At 43.1% G+C, this 22,988-nt stretch overlaps 1 protein-coding gene across 9 annotated transcripts in view; it reads left to right on the forward strand.

Annotated features, from left to right (window-relative positions):
- ubr4 (ubiquitin protein ligase E3 component n-recognin 4) overlaps positions 1–22,988 on the forward strand; it is a 42,637-nt gene that overhangs the window by 14,817 nt on the left and 4,832 nt on the right. For 3 of the 9 annotated variants that reach the window (XM_086110349.1, XM_086110352.1, XM_086110354.1), the window contains 67 exons: positions 48–254; positions 500–601; positions 683–783; positions 1,764–2,151; positions 2,235–2,298; positions 2,390–2,581; positions 2,863–2,933; positions 3,204–3,396; positions 3,938–4,171; positions 4,740–4,910; positions 5,028–5,210; positions 5,398–5,556; positions 5,737–5,889; positions 5,974–6,201; positions 6,739–6,896; positions 6,992–7,166; positions 7,489–7,690; positions 8,093–8,256; positions 8,361–8,577; positions 8,704–8,920; positions 9,389–9,421; positions 9,651–9,714; positions 9,817–9,951; positions 10,337–10,511; positions 10,596–10,727; positions 10,863–10,984; positions 11,108–11,219; positions 11,334–11,464; positions 11,670–11,847; positions 11,937–12,041; positions 12,217–12,354; positions 12,857–13,025; positions 13,110–13,314; positions 13,391–13,504; positions 13,910–14,119; positions 14,221–14,370; positions 14,444–14,671; positions 14,774–14,852; positions 14,940–15,164; positions 15,246–15,414; positions 15,595–15,739; positions 15,944–16,029; positions 16,110–16,197; positions 16,295–16,488; positions 16,587–16,826; positions 16,910–17,048; positions 17,158–17,283; positions 17,376–17,504; positions 17,607–17,956; positions 18,105–18,195; positions 18,307–18,391; positions 18,512–18,639; positions 19,204–19,333; positions 19,432–19,592; positions 19,683–19,792; positions 19,953–20,094; positions 20,290–20,371; positions 20,454–20,627; positions 20,736–20,857; positions 20,947–21,144; positions 21,309–21,389; positions 21,471–21,558; positions 21,706–21,833; positions 22,046–22,153; positions 22,238–22,354; positions 22,464–22,654; positions 22,770–22,943. In XM_086110349.1, coding sequence (XP_085966475.1) covers positions 48–254; positions 500–601; positions 683–783; positions 1,764–2,151; positions 2,235–2,298; positions 2,390–2,581; positions 2,863–2,933; positions 3,204–3,396; positions 3,938–4,171; positions 4,740–4,910; positions 5,028–5,210; positions 5,398–5,556; positions 5,737–5,889; positions 5,974–6,201; positions 6,739–6,896; positions 6,992–7,166; positions 7,489–7,690; positions 8,093–8,256; positions 8,361–8,577; positions 8,704–8,920; positions 9,389–9,421; positions 9,651–9,714; positions 9,817–9,951; positions 10,337–10,511; positions 10,596–10,727; positions 10,863–10,984; positions 11,108–11,219; positions 11,334–11,464; positions 11,670–11,847; positions 11,937–12,041; positions 12,217–12,354; positions 12,857–13,025; positions 13,110–13,314; positions 13,391–13,504; positions 13,910–14,119; positions 14,221–14,370; positions 14,444–14,671; positions 14,774–14,852; positions 14,940–15,164; positions 15,246–15,414; positions 15,595–15,739; positions 15,944–16,029; positions 16,110–16,197; positions 16,295–16,488; positions 16,587–16,826; positions 16,910–17,048; positions 17,158–17,283; positions 17,376–17,504; positions 17,607–17,956; positions 18,105–18,195; positions 18,307–18,391; positions 18,512–18,639; positions 19,204–19,333; positions 19,432–19,592; positions 19,683–19,792; positions 19,953–20,094; positions 20,290–20,371; positions 20,454–20,627; positions 20,736–20,857; positions 20,947–21,144; positions 21,309–21,389; positions 21,471–21,558; positions 21,706–21,833; positions 22,046–22,153; positions 22,238–22,354; positions 22,464–22,654; positions 22,770–22,943 — 10,260 coding nt within the window. The remainder of the gene's footprint in view (positions 1–47; positions 255–499; positions 602–682; positions 784–1,763; positions 2,152–2,234; positions 2,299–2,389; positions 2,582–2,862; positions 2,934–3,203; positions 3,397–3,937; positions 4,172–4,739; positions 4,911–5,027; positions 5,211–5,397; positions 5,557–5,736; positions 5,890–5,973; positions 6,202–6,738; positions 6,897–6,991; positions 7,167–7,488; positions 7,691–8,092; positions 8,257–8,360; positions 8,578–8,703; positions 8,921–9,388; positions 9,422–9,650; positions 9,715–9,816; positions 9,952–10,336; positions 10,512–10,595; positions 10,728–10,862; positions 10,985–11,107; positions 11,220–11,333; positions 11,465–11,669; positions 11,848–11,936; positions 12,042–12,216; positions 12,355–12,856; positions 13,026–13,109; positions 13,315–13,390; positions 13,505–13,909; positions 14,120–14,220; positions 14,371–14,443; positions 14,672–14,773; positions 14,853–14,939; positions 15,165–15,245; positions 15,415–15,594; positions 15,740–15,943; positions 16,030–16,109; positions 16,198–16,294; positions 16,489–16,586; positions 16,827–16,909; positions 17,049–17,157; positions 17,284–17,375; positions 17,505–17,606; positions 17,957–18,104; positions 18,196–18,306; positions 18,392–18,511; positions 18,640–19,203; positions 19,334–19,431; positions 19,593–19,682; positions 19,793–19,952; positions 20,095–20,289; positions 20,372–20,453; positions 20,628–20,735; positions 20,858–20,946; positions 21,145–21,308; positions 21,390–21,470; positions 21,559–21,705; positions 21,834–22,045; positions 22,154–22,237; positions 22,355–22,463; positions 22,655–22,769; positions 22,944–22,988) is intronic. The other 6 variants (XM_086110355.1, XM_086110357.1, XM_086110353.1 and 3 more) reach the window with 4 other exon arrangements.

The following is a 22,988-nucleotide window of genomic DNA, read 5'->3' on the forward strand; positions in this document are numbered from 1 at the left end:
CACGGCGTTTGAGTGTTTTCCTGAGTTCATTTTTGGTTGTCTTTTAGCACCGAGGAGGTGAACCCTTCTCAGATTGTGCGGACACTGCTTCCCCTCCTCTTGGAGAGCAGCACAGAGAGTGTGGCAGAAATCAGCACGACATCACTAGAGCGCATTCTTGGTCCGTCAGAGTCTGATGCCTTCCTGGGCCGCATTTATGAACGCTTGGTGACCGGATGTTACAACATCATTGCAAATCATTCCGACCCCAACAGGTACCAGTTTCACCCGATAGAGTTGTACTTCAACCCCACTGACCACTAGAGGTGGTCCTGAAAGCACTGATTGTTCCCTTCGCCGAAGCACGGTGAACATTCAGTGCTTACAGCACCGCCTCTGGCACTCATTAGGGATGAAATAGAACCTGAGTTACATTTGTAACTTTCGTTTTACAGCGGTTGAAAACTGGATGTGTTATATTGCTCACTTTTAATCCTTCTATGAACTCTCTTAATTCCAGTGGTTTGGATGAGTCTGTCCTTGAGGAATGCCTTCAGTACCTTGAAAAACAGCTTGAGAGTGTTCAGGTCCGCAAAGCCATGGAGGAGTTTTTTTCGTTCAGGTATTTTCTCAACTGTTGACATCCAATGCATGACTGCCCATGAACGCAACTTCCTCCCTCACTGTGTTCTCTTTTTCGCAGTGGCGAGCTTGTCCAAATTATGATGGCAACAGCCAACGAAAGCCTATCTGCAAAATTCTGCAACAGAGTGCTGAAATTTTTCACAAAGCTTTTCCAGCTAAGTAAGTCTGATTATCAGTTGATTATGATTGATATTATTATTACTATTGAGCAGTAATCAAAGACAGCTTGATGGTTTGTACTGAAAAGCTTTGACAAATGTTCTACAGAATAGAATACGCCATAATTACTCATGCAGTAGTGAAATTCTATTTCATAGCAAGATGTGTACTGTACCAGCACACAAGAGTAAGGATGTCGAAAACATCTATGTACATATTTACAGCACCAGTGATCAGAAGTTGCAGCTAGACAGGCGCCAGATAACGTGAGCAAAAATACCTGTACCGTCGTATCACGGTATGAAAAGTACAGCTCTAAAATAATCTTTGAAATACTTTGGTTAATAAAAACAGCATTTTTCCCCACAGTTTTATTTTCAAACAAAATATAGAACATTTGATACAAAAGCATGTTAATTTAAGTAAATAAATGTGAACATTCTTCTATTTACTTCTTATTTAGTTGTGAGGCGCCATTGGGGTTGAGCTATTTTTAGAACAGACCTTTGGATGGACTCATGTTGTCCTTGTGGATAACTATTACCTGCTGTTCCCGTTGTTTCTTTTTTTTGTTTTTGTTTTTTTTAACTGGGTTAAATGCATCAGCATCTTTCATCTTCTTCCCTCCTCTTTCGTTTTTAACTGCTCATCCCTCTTCTTTCCGCACACAGAAAAGGCGAAGAAAAAGAGTTTACTTGAGGCAATTAACTTGAGAGGCTTAGAAGACCCCCTCAAAAACATGAAAAGAGTCAATTACGGGTGACAGCCAGTATTAGCAGTTATTGAAATCTTGACTTTTAAAACTACGGTAAACCATCAAACTGATAATTGGGCCATGCTTGATTGCCTTCGTGTGTAGTGTTTACGTATTATCCCATGTGTGAATGATCAACAGTTTGTAACATGTATGTCTGCTTGAAATTTTATGATTGATTGATAAATTTGTCATTGGGATGTTTTTCCCCCCCACCCCCCATCAGCGGAAAAGAGCCCAAACCCCAGTTTGCTCTGTCTTTGTGGCTCTTTGGCACAGCTGGCTTGTGTGGAACCTTCTCGTCTGCAGTCATGGCTGACACGCATGACTGCCACCCCACCCAAAGACTCAGAGCAGCTGGAAATTGTTCAAGAAAACCGCCAGCTTTTGCAACTCCTCACCACTCATATAGTGCGGGACAATAGCCAGGTGGGGGAAGGAGTGTGCACTGTTCTCCTGAGCACTCTGATTCCAATGGCAACAGACATGCTGACTACTGGAGATGGGACAGGATTCCCTGAGCTCATGGTCATCATGGCCACACTAGCCAGCGCTGGACAGGGAGCAGGCCACCTGCAGCTGCACAGGGCAGTTATTGACTGGCTTACGAGATGGTAAGATGTTATAATGTTAGTTTGAATGAAATGGGCTAACTTCCACGAACATGTGTCTTCTAAAAACATTTTTCCCTTTATAGCAAAAAGTATTTAACACAGAAGAATGTTGTCGAAAAAGTGAGCACTAACACATCCCAAGGAAAGGTATGTTTTGGGGGTTTTTTAATTGTATTTTTTTAGGGCTTCCTTATTTGGCAGAAATGAAAGTCATTAATTTGGACTTTTTTAATTTCAGCATGCAAGCATGTTGGAATGCTCATGTCACATTATTTCCTACCTCGCTGATGTGATGAATGCCTTGAGGCAAAGCAATGGGCAAGGTTCCTCAACATTACTCATGGAGGGTGAAGAAAAGGCCATGGAGGTGGACTCGGACTGGGTGGAGGAACTAGCTGTAGAGGAAGATGATTCCCAGGCAGAAGATTCTGTGAGACTTGATTTTTATATTTTTGCCTTTCAAATAAGGGGACCTTAACATCATTGTCTTCACGTTGACTGTCCTTTCTAGCGCAAGAAAAGTGATACTAAACCGTAGTATATTATTCCGATGGTTGATAAACATGCATTGTTGCCCCAATTCATATTCAACACTGTTTTTTTGTAATGTGCCCATATATTGGCATTGGTATTCATGATGCATTATTATTCTAAAGTCGACTCACTTGCAAGTTGCAATATATCTTAACACAATTTGTCATAAACTCACAGGATGAAGACTCTCTCTGCAACAAACTCTGCACCTTCACCATAACTCAGAAAGAATTCATGAACCAACACTGGTAAAGAAATGTTTATTGGTTATTTGTTGCCGCGCGATTCTGGTTTAGTACTCGGACGCCCCTAGATTTGACCAAGCTTAAGCTACGCTTCCAAGGAATTGATCACATAAAAACTTATTATATTTCAATAAAGAGACTATCCATAAGCAGTCCTTAGCATTGTGGATGATGTAAATTATAGTCCATAATCAAAGGTGTCTTCAAGTACCCATAAAACTGCAAATATAAATGCCATTGTCAGGACTAAAATTGCCCCATTTGATTTTATAGGTACCACTGTCACACTTGTAAGATGGTGGATGGGGTAGGTGTGTGCACTGTGTGCGCCAAGGTCTGTCATAAAGACCATGAGATCTCCTATGCCAAATATGGCTCATTCTTCTGTGACTGCGGTGCCAAAGAGGATGGCAGCTGCCAGGTGAGACCGAATACCTCAGGTCATCATGGGAAGAGAACAACAGCGGTAACTTTGGCTTGCAAGTCATTCCACCATTGACTTCCATCCAGTCATTTCACTTGATCAGGGCCCTATAGCTAGTCCACACATGCCCAGTAGTAGTTGACAGAACGCATATTGTATTGCACAGGTCTCATATGAGAAGCCAGTTTTCCTAGTTAATCCTGAATGACTGCTTTGGTGTAGTTTGCATGCAATGAGCAAACCATCAATCACATTTTATGTTCTTGTAGCAAATTATATGACTATATATTTGTTTCAGTATTGCTAATCGTAGCTACAAGTAATAGCTTAGCAAAGTGATAGTAAAACATACTTGCATGCCCCATCCTTTTAAGAAGTTATTGTCTTGTCATGTTGTGAGGGTTTTTTTGGAAGCAGTAAAGATAGCCTTCATTCGGTACAATAATCCCTGGCAATTGTTTTACGAAGGAATGTTTAGAGAAACAATTTTCTTCAAATTGTAAAAGTAGATGATGTGATGGATTATGTCTGTATTTCCCCATTTTGCCTTCCTCACCTTCATCTTGTGTTTCATCATCAACAGGCCTTGGTGAAACGCAGCCCAAGCAGTGGCATTGGATCCACTCTCAAGGAGTCTTCAGCGTTCCAGAGTGAATTGCGCATGCCGGAGAACGCAAGCCGCCACCAGAGTGCCTCCCCATCTGACAAAGGCAAGGTGACCATTTGTGATGGCAAGCCAGGTGATGAGGAAAGACCAAAGAAGAGCAGTGTGTGCAAGAGTATTGTGGGCTGCCAGGAAGAGCTACTTTCACAAGTGGTGAGGAAAATAATGGCATATTATTGGGTTGATCTCCCAATTGTTTTATTCCGATTGCTTTCTTGAAACACATGATCACATTACGGCACTGTTCCTTTGAACTAAAAGAAAGTGTGGATTTTAATGTAATTTTTTTCCAATAAATTCCCATTAGTGTTAACATGTATCGGACTTGCATTTGTCAAAATACGCTCAGGATGAAGAATCAGAGCATATTATATGCTCCCGGTTTCCCTTCTCGAACCCACACGCACTTATAAGCACCCATAGAGATTTTGTTGTATTTTCACCCATTGATTGAGTCAGCGTTTTACCACAAGTCACCAAAATTCCTCGTCACTTAGTGTAGTAGTGGGGCACATTATATCGCCTTAAACAAATACCCCACACCCACATTGATAACTTAGCCGAACATTCTTTTTTTTTTTTTTTTTTTCCAGAAACGAATGTTGATAGTTTGTAATTTAAGGTTTGATAATTGGGCAGCTATTCCAGAGACCCTGCTATTTGTATACAAATAATAAAAGGCCAATTTTACTATAATGTCCCCGTGGGTGTCTCCCAACAGAATGCCTCGTCTACTGCTGCCGTCATACTGGAAATGCTCATGTTTCTAATGGAAGCCATTCAGAACAATTTCCAGCAGGCATCGGCTGTAGGAAGCAGCAGCCGGGCACAGCAAGCCCTCACTGAACTTCACACTCAGGACAAAAGTGTGGATATGACAGATCAGCTAATGGTAGGCTCATCTCTATTTCATATTTGGTTGTTGTGTTGTTTCTGTCATGATCTTCACTCATCGACAATTATCAAAACCCACGCTCTCCAGTTCCTCATTGTCCCACTTTCTGTTCAGGTACCCACTCTTGGTTCTCAGGAAGGGGCTTTTGAGAACGTGAGAATGAATTACAGCGGCGACCAGGGGCAGACAATCCGCCAGCTCATTAGTGCTCATGTGCTGAGGCGTGTTGCCATGTGTGTGTTGTCATCACCCCATGGCCGCCGCCAGCACCTTGCAGTCAGCCATGAAAAGGGAAAGGTGAGCCTCACTTGTGTTAGACTGAAATTTCCCTCCAATTAAAAGCTTAAGATGAAAATTTCTCAGGTACAGTTTAAAAGCTGATACTAATATAGCTTTTCTAAATGCATGAGTACCATTTCGCCAATACAAATTTCTAAAGTCTTCCACCAAGAATGCTTCATGATCAAATTTGCATACATTGCAGATAACGGTTTTGCAGCTTTCTACCCTATTAAAGCAAGCGGACTCCAGCAAGAGGAAGCTGACACTCACGCGTCTGGCCTCGGCCCCTGTCCCTTTCACTGTCCTCAGTCTCACAGGCAACCCTTGTAATGAAGATTATTTGGCTGTGTGTGGCCTCAAGGTAGGTTCAGCACACCAATTGTGTTCAAACATCACATGCGTGCAAGTATGATTGAACAAACCAAAAATGTTGCATTTGATCAGCCTAATGTTAATTTATTTTCAGTAGGCTTTTTTGCTAACGTAGCAATAACACATTGTGAGTAGCAGTTGATGTGCTCTCTCATTTACTCTCTTTCAGGACTGCCATGTGCTCACCTTCAGCAGCACAGGCTCTGTGTCCGACCATCTGGTGCTGCACCCACAACTTGCTACTGGCAACTTCATCATCAAAGCCATTTGGTTGCCAGGCTCGCAAACTGAGCTAGCGATTATCACTGCTGATTTTGTCAAGGTATGCATGACAAGAAAAATACATTTACTGGTACCTTGAAGGCCGACTAAGATTGATATTTCTCGTATTCAATGTGTCCCACAGATTTACGACTTGTCTGTGGATGCTTTGAGTCCCATGTACTACTTCCTACTGCCGAGTTCGAAAATTCGTGATGCTACCTTCCTTTTCAATGAAGAGGGAAAGAACATCATTGTCATCATGTCTTCAGCGGGTTACATATATACCCAGGTCATGGATGAATCCAGCAGTGCTCAACATGGCCCTTTCTATGTCACGAATGTGTTAGAGATAAGCCATGAAGACTTGAAGGTAAGATACAATTCAAAGATATCCTCAGTATTTGATCTCAGTGGATGAAAGGTCAACCTGGTGCTAGCAGGATTTATATGTAGGCTGCCTTCACTCTTTGCCATGCCCCTCACTAACATGAGCGTGAAAAGGACATGCACTATAAGAATGTGCACTTCAGGGAGCTGTTTTTAGCCTCCGACGGCTGCGACACTGCTCGCATGACTTATTCAGGCGCCCGTGTGTCCTTGGATCACATGGCGAGGCTGCGCGTGCACGGCAACACCTCTTGCTCATGCCTTCTGATAAGGTTATTCTTGTCACTGTGTGATACGTTTGAAAGCAATAATTAGAAATAAAATTTGAGGCGGATGATTAGGCTAGAGAGCAATGATTTTATCACAGATATGGTAAATATTGTTTTGTCAGGTCATGTAGGCACGTAACATAAATGACAAAGTGTTTATTTTATTTTTGTTAAACCGCACATGCTACCTTTGAGCTCAGAATTGAGCTTTGAATGCTGGAAGATGTGTTGATACATTTTTTTTCTTACAGGATAGCAATGGTCAGGTTGCTGGAGGAGGGGTGTCAGTCTATTACTCCCATGTCCTCCAAATGCTTTTCTTCAGCTATAGCCAGGGAAAGTCCTTTGCTGCAACAGTGAGTCGCAGCACCACTGATGTTCAGCGACTCTTCCCCATCAACGTCAAAGGGTATGGCTGTTTTCTCCACATACAATTGTGGTAATTTTAGCAGGGAAAGTCGCATTGTTGACCTGTTAACTGGTGTGTGTGATGCCGTTTTTTAGTTCCAACGGCAGCAGCAGTAAGATGTCACCAGCCCTTTGCCAGTGGTCCGAGGTCATGAACCATCCAGGACTCGTATGCTGTGTGCAGCAGACAACGGGCATTCCACTGGTTATTATGATTAAGCCTGACACTTTCCTCATTCAAGAAATTAAAACTCTGCCAGCCAAAGCTAAGGTAAGGGCCCCTTGAGCACATGCATTGCTAATAGGTTAACTATTATATTTTACGGACCATTTGGTGCGCCCTATTAGGCGTAATAACAATGAGGGGGGCAATTTAGTTAAAAAATAAATGCAACCCATACATAAGATTTGTCATTTTTGTGAGGCACCGTTCGAATTAATTTATTCAAAGTGAATTTTTGAGAAAACCTAAGGATTTTGTGTGTTCTATCTATATGGTCGCAAAAATACTGTGGTATAGTGATAGGTTGCTGTAACAATCCGTTTTCTGCCTTCGTGTTTTCATTTATTTATTATTTTCTCTCTGCTTCTAGATTCAAGACATGGTAGCAATTCGACACACTGCAAGTAATGAGCAACAACGCACGACCATGATTCTTCTATGCGAGGATGGAAGCCTGCGAATCTACATGGCCAACGTGGACAACACCTCATACTGGCTCCAGCCCTCACTACAACCCACCTGTGGCATCAATATCATGAAGCCTGTCCGCAAGCGCAAAGCTGCAGCTACGGGTGAGTTTGTGCAAATGATTTTGTCAATAAAATTAAAATGAATAATAACCCTTATTTATTCATTTTAATTTATTTGTGTGATAAAATCCTTGTCCTGGGCCACCGTGCTGAAAATGGCCACTTTCCAAGGGAACGGCGGCCAGATTAATGCCCGGTCAAGTGTGTAAAGATAAGTGTCATTTGGTGCATGGCGAAGCTGGAGCAATACTTGTTCGTACACTTAGACTCCTCCATCTGGTAGGTAAATTGGTGAATCACCTGAATTTGACTCTACCGAACTGTCAAAAGAGAAGGGATAAAAAAAAAAAAAACACTTTTCACCATGTATACATTTAATGCACTGCAGTAGCCTCAGGTGTTCACAACATCCTTAACAATTAATTCCACTGTTTTTGTCTTTAGCAACACGAGCCTCCAGTCAGGTGACCTTTCCAGTAGACTTTTTTGAACACAACCAGCAGCTGACGGAGGTGGAGTTTGGTGGCAACGACTTGCTGCAGGTCTACAACGGACAGCAGATTAAACACAGGCTCAACTCTACTGGGATGTACGTGGCTAATACAAAGGTAGGCTCAGCGAGGCTAAAATACCGTTAGCTCTGATGTAATGTTTCAATCATCAACTAAATAATGAAGATGCAACTATTCACATTTCTGTGCTTTGCACGTAGCCTGGGGGATTCACCGTGGAAGCAGTCAACAGCAACAGTTCAATGGTGATGACAGGCATGCGTGTGCAGGTTGGAACTCAGGCCATTGAGAGGGCTCCCTCCTATGTGGAGGTCTTTGGTCGCACCATGCAGATAAATCTAACCAGGGCACGCTGGTTTGACTTCCCCTTCACCCGAGAAGAGGCGCTACAGGCTGACAAGAAGTTGTCAATTTTCAGTAAGTGGCTGCAATTTCTCTTCTAACTTGCGTGTGGTTTGACATGTTGATTGGGGGGGATTATTTTGCACCAAACTTGGAATCGTCCCGATTCAAATGCTGTTTTGACTTCCTATGTCATGTCAGTTGGAGCATCGGTTGACCCGGCTGGAGTCACCATGTTGGATTCAGTCAAGATCTATGGAAAAACCAAAGAGCAGTTTGGTTGGCCTGAGGAGCCACCAGAGGACTTCTCGTCCACCTCTGTAAACAATGTCTGCAGTCCCAACCTTAACCAGGGTAATGGCACTTCTGATGGCGATGTCGTCACACCATCCACCACCAATGGCACCGTGCTGGAGAGGTACGGTTTTCAACTCATTAGTCGTAGTATTATTTCTTTTCCTCATAAGTCAATGGAATGTTAAGGTTACTCATACCGTGATATTGACAGCTTACTTACAACAGTTGAAACAAGCAGTGGCATTATCCATCTTTTTATGTCTATTTTATAATGACAAGCCTATTTGACGAAAGTGTTTTGCTTCTATCGTATTAGTTTGCCCAAAATATGTAGTTGTGATGATGGTTAAATACTGTGAACATTTTCCATTTGGTCTTTCGTGATTCTAACCTTTAAGCTTGAGCTGTTTTTAATTATCGGTGGTGGATTTCTTCTTTGAGTAATTAGTGCATGGCTACCGCAGTCATCTTTTGTGCATGCCGCATTTGTTTTTAGCAGAGTCGTTTCATTTCACTTGTTTCTTTCTGTGATCCTCACAATTTTTTGTTCTTTTTTTTTTTCTTTTGCTCCGAAATATACAATAAAAAGTTGTGAAACTGAGTCCTTATCCACCTTGGACCGGTCAGTAAACAGCCCTTTCTCTGCTCGTTTTGTTGTCTGTTTTTGTGCATGTGTGCCTGTTTTGTGTGTTCATGCCTGTGACTATGAAAATGCCACGCACCATTGTTTTCTGACATTCTTGCAGTGTGATACACTTTTTACAGTTTAGAGTAGTTAGAATTTTGCACTTACTCACTTTTTGGTCAAACTTAAAACTTACGGTGGAGCTGACTTTTACTTTTAATTGCAGGCTTGTGGTCAGTGCTCTTGAAGCTCTGGAAAGCTGCTTTGCTGTTGGGTCCTCGAATGAAAAGGTACATCAATTAAGAGTTGGAATTTTGTAGTGTATTACCGAAACATTTGAATGAAACCTGGCCTGTCTTACGGGTGTTTTAATAATCATTGACCAAATGCAGGAAAAGAACAAGGCTGCTGCGCTAGAGCTGGCCACTCTCCTTCTGTCAATGCCAACTCCAGCAGGTGTGCAGCAGCAGACGAAGGGACTTCTTGCCAGCCTTCACACCAGTCGTATTGCCTATCACAACCACAAGGTAGATCGAAACGTACAGTATATGATTGTATTAATATTGGAGGGTGGCAATTGCTACAGTAATCCATAAGGATCAAAGGAAGCAATTGCAGGTGACTAAATTGCAATTAGAGTGATGGAAGAGAAACAGTGGTAGTAGTCGTGGCAACTACATTTGACAGATGGTTTTAGTTTTCTGCCGCATCTCAGTTATGCCTTATGTTCTCATTATGGTAACAAAGTTATGTGGTTTTTGAATAGACGTGCAGCTCTCCATGTTTTATGTTTAGTTTGACAGAAAACTTGATCTCTGCTTCGGCACAGTGGTTGAGAATTGCAAACATATCGGTGTACAGGAGTTAGACACAAGCTTTTTTTTTTTTTTTTTTTTGAAATCTCATCCCCAGGACCAGTCCCTGCTGAGTAATGCAGTGCAGTGTCTGAACAGCTGCAGTCGTGAGGGCAAAGAATTAGACCCTGATGTCTTCCAGAGGCTTGTGATCACTGCCCGCTCCATTGCAATCATGAGGCCCAATAATTTGGTGCATTTCACGGAATCCAAGTTATTTCAACTTGACTCTGGTGAGAGGCTATTAAATTGATGCTCCAATTGCAGGAATATTTTATAGGTATATGAACAAATGTACTGGTTTTGAATTTATTCAGACGTGACAGATGATGGGCAAAAGCATGTGGAAGTCGAAAACCATAATTTCATCACACAACTGATGAGTAACTTTTGGAAGCTACATTCTCTGAAACCTAAGAATGCCTTTCTTGCTCCTGCATGCCTGCCAGGTAAGTGCGTCATTTATTCGTGAGGGGAAGCAATTTGTATTTTTCAAGATGAAAACAGGAATCAATGAGCAACCATTGGGTTGCTCATTGATTCCTGTTTCCTGTATGGATGTGTATTTTCCTCTCCCTCCAAAGGTCTCACTCATGTGGAGGCAACAGTAAATGCCCTGGTGGACATCATCCATGCATACTGCACCTGTGAGCTTGATTACATCAATGTGGCATCCAAAATCTACATGCAAATGTTGCTCTGCCCTGTAAGTAAATTATCAAGTTAATAAAATGATATTATTGGTCATCTATATTGTGTATTTGTCCCCCAAGGCTACAGGTGAATTGGGTCTGTATTAATCGTGCCCTGTGATGGTTGCTCATTTCAGGACACGGCAGTCAGCTTTGCTTGTAAGCAGGCACTGATCAGAGTCCTTCGACCACGAAATAAGCGTCGCCATGTTACCCTCCCATCACCCCCACGCTCCAACACACCAATTGGTATCTTTTCACAAGCTTTATGCCATGATTCTCTCATAGGCCGGAAAATGATGCCTGTTCAGAAAAAAAACATGTCAGTTCCTGAAGAATATAGCTGGGTGTTTTCTTTATCAGGGGATAAAGATGACGACGACGATGATGACGCAGAAGACAAAATGCAATCATCGGTGCTTACTGGTGGAGAGGAGGTTAGGCCGGAGAGTCAGGAACAGAATGAAGTGGATCATGGCGACTTTGAGATGGTGGTGAGGAAAAAAAAACAAGTGATTGACAAGCCCTAATAATCGTATGTTTCCAATGAGCAGTGACATAAAAACATGAAATTGTTTTGAAAATGCGTGCGTATGCTGTCAAGGATCTCCTCAGTCGTTTGGCTCATATATGAAGCAAGTAGGAATATGTTTGGTAAGAAGGAATATGGAGCTAACCGTGGTTATTCGCTTTCTTCAGTCAGAATCAATGGTCCTGGAGACACCAGAGAATCTAAATAATGGAAATCCATCCCCCCTGGAAGCATTGCTGGCTGGAGCGGAGGGTTTCCCCCCCATGCTGGACATCCCTCCCGATGCTGATGATGAAACCATGGTCGAGCTCGCGATTGCTCTCAGCCTTCAGCAGGATCAACAAGGTCAATAGAACAAAAACAACTTAAGAAGATTTTAATTGGTTTGGCCAAAGGTGGGCATGTTCATGAGCATTTTTTATGTAATGATTTAGGGAGTAGTAGCAGTGCCCTTGGTCTTCAGAGCCTAGGCCTGTCTGGTCAAGCCCCAAGCTCCTCGTCACTGGACGCTGGCACGCTGTCAGACACCACTGCATCAGGTAAAAGGAACATTTTTTGCCAAAGGTTAATTGACTGGTGTAGTCTAAGACGAGTAGCCGCATTTTAAGAACGTTTTTGACCCTGTTAAATGCTGTGGATTGATATGACTTAAGGTATGAATTAGTCTTGTACCCTGCATTGTATAAGCTTTTACAACTATTGCTATGATTTCAGCCCCAGCATCTGATGACGAGGGCAGTACTGCTGCCACTGATGGCTCCACACTGCGGACCTCCCCAGCTGAGCATGGCGGCAGTGTGGGCTCAGAGAGCGGCGGTTCTGCTATCGATTCTGTTGCAGGGGAGCACAGTGGTGGGTGATTGTTTCTAAACTGCACATGCATAGTTTCGACGCCATATTTGGTGTTTGTTCAGCGGTGGCAAAATAACTCACACTCGATACTTACAGGAGGTGAAAATAAAGATACTTAACAAAAAATAAACTGCTAAAAGTTAATACTGATTTGACTCATTTACTTAAAAATAAAAAAAGTTAAACTCTAAAATGCACCATACCTTAGTAGAGAAGTTATAGTGAGCCTGGCAGCATATCGCCGCCCATTGATTTATGAATGAGAAATGAGTGAATGTGACCCTCTGTAAAGCACCTTAGGCACCGCAGAGATCTTTGGAAAGTAAGGAGTATATAGTACAGCCACCTCTTTTCAAATGTAGGGAGTAAATGTAAATAGTCAGAAAAAGAAATTCTCAGATAAACTACAAAATCAGCTGCCTGAAAAATAATCTTAAATCTATTTCCCATACGTTCCCATCAATGGTAACTGTATATTTCCTGCTTGCCTTTCTTTTCGCAGTGTCAGGACGCAGCAGTGCTTACGGGGATACAACAGTGGAGGGCCACCCTGCGGGTCCAGGCAGTGTGAGCTCCAGCACTGGTGCGATCAGCACCACCACAGCCCAGCAGGAAGGTGAAGGCTCAGAGGGAGAAGGAGAGACTGAGGGAGACATTCACAGAAGTAACAGGTCAGACCTGAACATTTTAGTAGAAGCCCTTTGTTGGTCTACTTGTCTATAATGGCCAAATTAGATTCTTGTTTTTGTGATTAGGCTTCACGTGGTTCGTCTTATGTTACTGGAACGCCTGCTGCAACACCTCTCTCAGCTCCACAATGTTGGTGGTGTTCAAGCCATTCCTTACATGCAAGTTATCCTTATGCTGACCTCTGACCTTGATGGGGAGGATGATAAGGATAAGGGAGCCTTGGATGATCTGCTCGCGCAGCTTATTGCAGAGCTCGGCATGCATAAGAAGGTAAAGGCAATCTATTCATTAAGAATCATCTGACGTGCGCTTGTTGCTCAACCTACCTCTTCTCTTCTCTCTGTAGGATGTTTCAAAAAAGAATGATCGCTGCCCTATGAATGAAGTACACCTGGTCATCATGAGACTGCTCAGCGTCTTCATGTCTCGAACCAAATCTGGCTCCAAGTCCTCCTCCGAGGTGCATTACTGTCGAGGCGTCCCCCCTATTCCCCCCCCAAAAAATGTGCACATTAGAAAAATCTCACAGCACACCGCTCTGCAAATGTCACAAAACGTATATACTCACCAATTAGTGAGTGTGTAGGTGTGTAGCATGACTTATTCTGTGTTATGAATGACAAGGGGTGAATACACAGGTTAACTATCAACATTTTTTTGGTCCAAATTAATTTGAGAGCAATTAAGTGAAAGTGGATAATTTCCCACAGTCCCCATATTGGTTGGGGATCATTGTAACAAGTACTCGATCTATTAGCACGTTTTATTTATTTATATACTGACTGACTGACAATTTTAATGCCCAACCGATTCATTCATGTTCCTCTCCGTGACTGTTGCTGTTTGCAACTTTTGTTTCTTCCAGTCATCCTCACTGATTTCCAATGCGACAGCGTCCGCCTTGCTCGGCCTGGGTGCCATTGACTACTGTCTCCATGTGCTCAAATCCCTTCTGGAGTTCTGGAAGAGCCAGCAGGGTGAAGAAGAACCTGTAACCACAAGCCAGCTCCTTCGCCCACACACATCATCTTCTCCTCCAGACATGAGCCCCTTTTTCCTCCGCCAGTATGTCAAGGTACAGTATACGTCATGAAGTCAGGTTATGTCATCTCATGCAGACTGTAGAGTAAAAGTTTCAAGGAAATTTAGAACTAACTGAGTTGCTCCTGCCATTAGGGACATGCTGCTGATGTGTTTGAAGCCTATTCGCAGCTGCTCACTGAAATGGTGCTGCGACTGCCGTATCAAATCAAAAAGATAGCGGACACCAATCCACGTAGCCCACCTCCTGTCTTTGACCATTCCTGGTTCTACTACCTGTCTGAAGTAAGATTTCGGGATTCTCGTGCGTGTCATTTTCTTTGTCGTAACGTCTGAAAAACAAAATCTCTCTTTCCAGTATCTGATGATCCAACAGACACCGTTTGTCAGGAGGCAAGTTAGAAAGCTGTTGCTCTTTATCTGCGGCTCCAAGGAAAAGTATCGTCAGCTGCGGGACCTGCACACTTTGGATTCTCATGTGCGCAGCATCAAAAAGCTTCTCGAGGAACAGGGCATCTTCCTCCGGGCGGGCATTGTTACAGCTTCATCTGGTTCAGCTCTGCAATATGACACACTCATCACACTGGTGAGTGTGATTTGATGGATGCTGAGTGCATTTTTTCAAATGGTTTTGGCGTCCTGTAACATGTTATCACCTTCTCATTTAACTTTGCTTCTGTCAATGCAGATGGAGCATCTGAAAGCCTGTGCTGAAATTGCCACTCAGAGGACAATTAACTGGCAGAAGTTTTGTGTGAAAGATGACTGTAAGTAGATTCCGATTGCAGTTTTTATAAATGTATAAATGCTGTAATTGTCTGTTTTCTCATGTACTTTTTTTTCCTTCTCTCCAGCTGTGTTGTACTTCTTGCTTCAGGTCAGCTTTCTTGTCGACGAGGGCGTTTCGCCAGTCCTTTTGCAATTGCTCTCATGTGCGCTGTGTGGCAGCAAGGTGCTGGCCAACTCCTCATCCTTCTCAGGGGGGTCGAGCAGCGGACAGGGAGGAACTTCTCAATCCTCTCAGAGCAAGTCCTCGAGTAAAAAAAGCAAAAAAGAGGATAAAGAGAAGGACAAAGAGGGTGAGCCAATGACGCAAGTTTTGTTGTGTCGAGGTGATACCTACTTTTGTAGCAGATGATGTGATTGAATGTTCATCATAGGGGATGGAGTTGGTAGCCAGGAAGATCAGTTGTGCATGGCTCTCGTCAGTCAGCTCAACAAGTTTGCAGACAAAGAGACCCTCATCCAGTTTTTGCGCTGCTTCCTGCTTGAGTCCAACTCATCAGCGGTGCGCTGGCAAGCCCACTGCTTGGCATTACATATCTACAGGTAAGAACTTTAAATATTAAAATTTCACATTTATCCTATGATCAATTCAACACTCTTTTTTACAAGACCATATTCCGACAAAATAGGTACAATGTACACTAAAAGTCAATTACTGCTTTAAACCATCAAGTCTGACCGAATATGACATCATAACCTTGCAATTTATGGATTTGCCACCAGGAACTCAAGTAAATCCCAGCAGGAATTGTTGCTGGAGCTCACATGGGCCATCTGGCCAGAGCTCCCAGCATATGGCCGCAAAGCTGCACAGTTTGTCGACCTTCTCGGGTACTTCTCACTCAAGACCCCGCAGACCGAGAAAAAGGTAAATAACAGATTTAAGGATTTAATTTCCGTTTTGTATTAAACGACAAAGCCATTAGAGCGAGTTCTCCAATGTCATTTGAATGAAATTCATTTTTAATGTCCTTCTGCAGTTGTTTGGTACCCTCTTGTTTGCCATAATTAACTGCAAAGGACATTATAGTTGTTTATTCATGCACATCAAAAGTGTTTCTTCTTCCCTCAGCTGAAGGAGTATTCTCAGAAGGCTGTGGAAATCCTGCGAACACAGAACCACATCCTGACAAATCACCCAAACTCCAACATCTACAAGTAAGTTTAATGATCCATTATGTCATGTAAAAAGAGTGGCGTGTACATTTGTGGACATTCATTTTTGCCTTGTATTACAGCACTCTGTCAGGTCTGGTAGAGTTTGATGGCTTTTATCTGGAAAGTGACCCTTGCTTGGTGTGTAATAATCCAGAGGTTCCTTTTTCGGTATGTATTGCAATTCCTTCGTTGATTTGGAAAAAAATGATCAATCCTACACGTTCTTACCATTTATTCCCCCCCCCCACACACATTTGCCTTCAAGAATATCAAGCTGTCATCGATCAAAGTGGACACCCGCTACACTACCACACAACAGGTGGTCAAGCTTATTGGCAGCCACACCATTAGCAAAGTTACTGTGAAGATCGGTGACCTCAAACGCACCAAAATGGTCCGCACCATTAACCTCTACTATAACAACAGGACCGTGCAAGCTATTGTGGAGCTGAAGAACAAGTGTGTTTCAACTTATTTGTTTGATGCCATACTGGCTTACTGCCCGCTGGGTCACAATGCACAAAAAGTCATTCTTTGCTGTAATTTGTTGCTTTCAGGCCCGCTCGTTGGCATAAAGCCAAGAAAGTGCAACTCACCCCAGGTCAAACGGAGGTGAAAATTGACCTGCCCTTACCCATTGTCGCATCCAACCTGATGATTGAGTTCTCTGACTTCTATGAGAACTACCAGGCCTCCACTGAGACGCTGCAGTGCCCACGCTGCAGTGCCTCTGTGCCTGCCAACCCTGGTGTGTGTGGCAACTGTGGTGAGAATGTCTATCAGTGCCACAAGTGCAGGTGAGCAGCATACTTCCTCAGCTTTCTTAACAAGTACATTAAAGTAGATTCAAACATGATGCCGTATGAATTTTTTTAATCAGGTCTATCAACTACGACGAAAAGGACCCCTTTCTGTGCAACGCCTGTGGTTTCTGCAAATATGCCAGATTTGACTTCATGCTTTATGCCAAACCATGCTGCGCTGTGGATCCTATTGAAAATGAAGAAGACAGGAAAAAAGTCAGCATATTTCAAAACTTTATTCAAGCACCTTTTGCTGAGAAGTTTCATTGCTGCTTTTGACCCTTTATATGACCATATACTTTAAAATGTGTTTTTATTTTTGCAGGCTGTGACAAACATCAACACCCTTCTGGAAAAAGCCGATCGTGTCTACCACCAGCTGATGGGTCACCGACCCCAGCTGGAAAGTCTTTTGTCTAAAGTCAATGAGGCGGCACCGGAAAAGCCACAGGTCAGGCTTGGAGAGCATTTGTTATGTGGTAGATGTTGCAGAATTTGTAACATGGGTGATTACTATAATTTCCCCCAAAACATATCCCACAGGATGACACAGGCGCTGCTGCGGGTCTTGGCACATCTTCTGCCAATGTGAACAGATACATTCAGCAGCTGGCTCAGGAGTACAGTGGTGACTGCAAAACATCATTTGATGAACTCTCCAAGATTATACAGGTTGGAGACAAATTACCTGTGGCCTCCTCACACACTGAAGCATTTTCATGAGTATCTCTCAGCTTACATAAAATATTCTGATGTTCGATTATTTTTCCACAGAAAGTGCTCGCATCTCGCAAGGAGCTGCTTGAGTATGATCTTCAGCAGCGCGAGGCTGCCACCAAGTCTTCCCGAAGCAGCAGCAGCCATCAGCCGACCTTCACGGCCAGCCAGTACCGTGCCCTCTCTGTGCTGGGTTGCGGCCACACCTCCTCCAACAAGTGTTACGGCTGTGCCTCAGCTGTCACAGGTCACTGTATCACACTGCTGCGTGCGCTGGCCACCAACCCAGCCCTCCGGCAGATCCTCGTCCTTCAGGGGCTCATCCGGGAGCTTTTTGAGTATAACTTGCGCCGAGGTACTGCAGCCATGCGAGAGGAAGTACGCCAGCTAATCTGTTTACTTACCAGGTGCGGCCTACGTAAATATTGCAGGTTTTTCGTCTGCCACCCTTAACTTGCCTGATGCTTATTACGTTTTGAGTTTTTTCCATTTTGTAACAGTTCTGCTCATGTAAGCATTCATTTCCTTTTTTTGTTGTTGTTGTTTTTTTTAAAGAGATCACCCTGAAGCCACTCAGCAGATGAATGACCTTATCATTGCCAAGGTTTCGGCAGCCCTCAAAGGTCACTGGGCCAATCCCGACCTGGTCTGTGTGCATTTATCTGCTCGGTCAAAGCCATGCATCTATCCTGTGCTTCTGTCTTATGGGTCTGAAAGCTATAGTGTATATTTGACAAGAATGTTTTTTTTACAACAGGTTAGTAATCTTCAGTATGAAATGCTGCTCTTAACTGATTCCATTTCAAAAGAGGGAGGATGCTGGGAGTTACGGCTGCGCTGTGGTAAGTGGCTGAGTTACTTTGAAGCATGAACGAGTACATTTCAGTTCATACATTTTTACGTCACTTGCAGTCAGTTATTTGTCTTTTCTAATCTATACTGTCAAAATCTTTTTTTTTCAGCTCTTAGTCTGTTCCTCATGTCGGTTAACATCAAGACTCCCGTTGTAGTGGAGAATATCACTCTCATGTGCTTGAAAATCCTGCAGAAGCTGATCAAGCCGCCTGCCCCCACTAGCAAGAAGAACAAGGTGAATATTGAGTACCGGTAATCATATCGGGGCTTTCTTTGCATTTGCCTTAGGGTCAATTAAAATGTGCTTATTAGGTTAATGGGAGATAATTGATCTGGAACTATAGAAAATGACCACTTTGCAAGATGTATCTTTACGGTGAATTGCACAATGTTTTAAGAAAAAAAATCTAATTTCAAAGTACAGTCAAACCTCTGTTTTCGTCCATAATCGGTTCCAGAAGGCTGTTCGCAAACCGAATTGTTCGAAAACCGAAACCACGCTCTTTAAAAAAAAAAAAAAAGTTTATTGAACACGTCCGCTCACAACGGAAAGCGACACGAGGAAGCGTCACTTCCTCGTCTACCCGAGGAAGCGTCATTTCCTCGCGTAAGAAGGCGAAAGGAGTCAAGTGGTGCATTCAAGTGCGCTCAGTTTGTTCGAGAACCGAAATTTGTTCATCATCCGAGGCATAAAAAAATTGAAATTTTTGGTCGAGAACCGAGACGTTCAAAAACCGAGGTTTGACTGTATGCCAACTTGGGCCACAACCCATTACATCTAACTATGCATCTTTTAAAGGATGCTGCTACAGAATCCCTGACCACCGTTCGGCCCTACAGTAATGAAATCCATGCTCAAGCCCAAATGTGGCTTAAGAAGGATCCCAAAGCTTCATATGAGGCCTGGAAAAAATGCCTCCCTGCAAGATGTAAGTGTTGTCCAGAGAAATAGCAAACATGTCAATGTATCTGAGTACCGGTACTCATTTTTCTCTCCAATGCTCTTGCCAATTTGTGGTCCCAAAAGGCCATGAGATGGTCACAAAACCGCAGGGGAAAGGTGAACTGCGAAAACAGTATCTGATGGAGAAGTATGTGTGGAAGTGGAAGCAGTATATGAGGTCCAGAAGAGGTGAAATCCTTTTCCCTCGCCTACTCAGACTGAGCCACAACAATTGGCTGCGGCAGGTAAATAAAAATGTGCAAATTGTGTTCTGCTAGATTCAGAAATCCACTCATATTAGAAATCAGTTGACATATGTGTTTTGCTTGCTGCAGGTCCTTTTCACCCCTGCCACTCAGGCCGCCAGACAGGCAGCTTGCACAATTGTGGAGGCTCTCACGACAATCCCCAGCCGCAAACAACAAGTCTTGGGCCTGCTCACGAGGTAAAACCCATTGAACAATTAAGGTGGTACATGCTGTTAAATTATGGTCAACATATGTAAAATGACTATGTAACGGTACTCTGACAATCATCAGTCTTAAATAGCCAGCAGGAAAGTCTTGTGTGTGTTTTTTATTCATTTATTTTTTTGTGTCGGTCAGTTACCTGGATGAGCTGAGCTTGGCTGGAGAGTGTGCAGCGGAGTACCTTGGTCTCTACCAAAAGCTCATCAAACCAACACATTGGAAGGTTTACTTGGCTGCACGAGGAGTCCTTCCCTACATTGGCAATCTCATCACCAAGGTCAAGCTTGATTTAGAAATGTTCTCTCAAATCAACCACATGCAGTGCATTTGTTTGAGCTCAACAAAGTGATTCAGAACTGGCTTCAACCGCTGTTTGCTAGCCCACTGTGAAATGTGTTTACATTCATCTGTGCCAGTAAAAGCGTGTGTTGTGTTATTATTTCAAGGTTATATGTGCAATTGCCTCCCACAGGAAATCGCCAACCTGCTGGCCCTGGAGGAGGCGACGCTGAGCACAGATTTACAGCAGGGCTATGCCCTCAAGAGCTTTACTGGTATGCACTCTTGAAACAAAGGATATTATAGATTTGAATTGTTCTTCTTTAATTATCTTATAAAATTGTGTTGTCATGGCAGGATTACTATCATCATTTGTGGAGGTGGAGTCCATTAAGCGGCATTTTAAGAGCCGTCTGGTGGGCACAGTGCTGAATGGCTATCTGTGTCTGAGAAAGCTGGTGGTGCAGCGCACCAAACTCATCGATGAGACTCAGGATATGCTGCTGGAGATGCTGGAGGACATGACCACAGGTCAGCTCTAGTGAAATCTTAACTATTGCGTTTAAAGCGTATAGCAGAGTCTAGCAATGGCTGTTGTCATGAAATATTGTTCTCCACGCTATCTTGTTCTGTTTGTAGGCACCGAGTCTGAAACGAAGGCTTTCATGGCAGTGTGCATTGAGACTGCCAAGAGATACAATTTGGATGACTACAGAACACCTGTGTTCATTTTTGAGAGACTGTGTAGCATAATTTATCCTGTAAGTTAACGATAACTCCGATTTTATTTTTCCACTTAGATATATGATTTGACAGACTAATTACTTCTGTCACTTTTCTTCTTTTAAAGGAGGAGAACGAGGTGACAGAGTTCTTTGTAACCCTGGAAAAAGATCCCCAGCAAGAGGATTTCCTTCAAGGTCGCATGCCTGGAAACCCTTATAGTAGCAATGAGCCAGGCATCGGCCCCCTTATGAGGGACATTAAGAACAAGATCTGCCAAGACTGCGACCTGGTGGCACTCCTTGAAGATGATAGTGGCATGGAGGTAAAATGAATCTGAACTTTGATTGTCATTTCAATATGTCCTTCTCTTACTCCTCACCGCTTCTTGTCATCAAGCTTAAGTCATTGCAAGAAACCCATTGTATGTCAGCTTCTGGTGAACAACAAAATCATTAGCTTGGATCTGTCTGTCGCATTGTATGTCAGCTTCTGGTGAACAACAAAATCATTAGCTTGGATCTGTCTGTCGCTGAAGTCTACAAGAAGGTGTGGTGCCCGACAAATGAGGTAAATGACTCAGCCTTTATATTGTATATGTGAAATAGTTTCGATGGTCATCAATCTAACTTTGCCCTTCCTTTTTACAAGGGTGAGCCAATGAGAATCATATATCGAATGAGAGGTCTGCTGGGCGATGCAACGGAGGAGTTCATAGAGTCGCTGGACTCGACCACAGGTTCTATTACTTGTCTATTATAGTCTGCCAGTCTTCCTCGCTTGTCTTCATCAAATCCTTTTATTCACGCTTGAACCATTAACTAGTCTATGGATGTTCATTTCACAACCAAGTTGAAAAAAAAGTCTCTCCTTCCTCTTTGTCTAGATGAGGAGGAAGATGATGAAGAGGTGTACAAGATGGCAGGTGTCATGGCACAGTGTGGTGGGCTGGAGTGCATGCTCAATCGGCTATCAGGAATCAAAGATTTTAAACAGGGTCGTCATCTGCTCACAGTAAGCCGCTGTTTTGCTCCTTATGTAATGGGAGACTGAACTATGCTATAAAATGTTGCCGGGTTAGATTCCCTTTGTTTAAGCAAGTCAACAAATGCGCTCTGCACTTCAAAGTGGGCTACCTTTGTCCAAAAATGGACAATTTTTCACAAAATGATCCAAGTGGTCAGTCCCCATGTGGTCTAATTCAAAGCTGATTCGTGTCTTTTTAGGTTTTGCTGAAGTTGTTCAGTTATTGTGTAAAAGTGAAAATAAACCGACAACAGCTCGTCAAACCAGAGATGAACACCCTCAACGTCATGCTCGGAACTCTAAACTTGGTAAGTGACTAACGTTCTCGTTATGGTATACATGTTGAAGAGCACCTTTACTATCGTCCCTCTTCCTTTCCTCTTCTCTCTTAGGCTTTAGTGGCAGAACAAGAGAGTAAAGACAGCGGTGGGGCCTCCATAGCAGAGCAAGTTCTGAGCATCATGGAGATCATTTTGGACGAAGCTAATGCAGAGATTTCGGAGGACAAGGTAGGTGCCAAAGAAGCAACAGGAACACTCAAGGAGCACAGACTGCCAACCTTCTTCGAAAGGGATTTAAAAATAAAAATTCTAATCAGTGTCATTTTGTTTTTTTTAGGGTAACTTGTTGCTGACTGGTGACAAGGACCAACTTGTCATGTTACTGGACCAGATCAACACTCCATTTGTGCGCTCCAACCCCAGCGTCCTGCAGGGTCTGCTTCGCATCATCCCGTACTTGTCGTTTGGCGAACTGGAGAAGATGAGGATCTTGGTCGAGCGCTTCAAGCCATGCTGCAGCTTTGACAAGTGGGTACCACTGTGGTGTTACCAATCGTGCTGACCTGTACTCTCAATGACTTACTGCTTTGCTTCCTGTGTTTCTCCACATACTGCATTGAAACTTTTTTTTCCCCCCTTTCAGGTATGACGAGGATCATAGCGCTGATGACAAAGTGTTTCTGGATTGCTTCTGTAAAATCGCTGCTGGAATAAAAAATAACAGTAATGGCCATCAGCTAAAAGATCTTATTCTGCAAAAAGGAATTACACAAAATGCGCTGGACTACATGAAGAAACACATCCCAAATGCCAAAAAGTATGGGCCTCGTTATTCTTCCGCGCATTTAATAAGGACATTAAA

This window comes from Hippocampus guttulatus, chromosome 1 (genome assembly GCF_054856545.1).
Source record: "Hippocampus guttulatus isolate MCC_2025c chromosome 1, RoL_Hgut_1.0, whole genome shotgun sequence".
In the NCBI taxonomy this organism is placed as follows: domain Eukaryota; kingdom Metazoa; phylum Chordata; class Actinopteri; order Syngnathiformes; family Syngnathidae; genus Hippocampus; species Hippocampus guttulatus.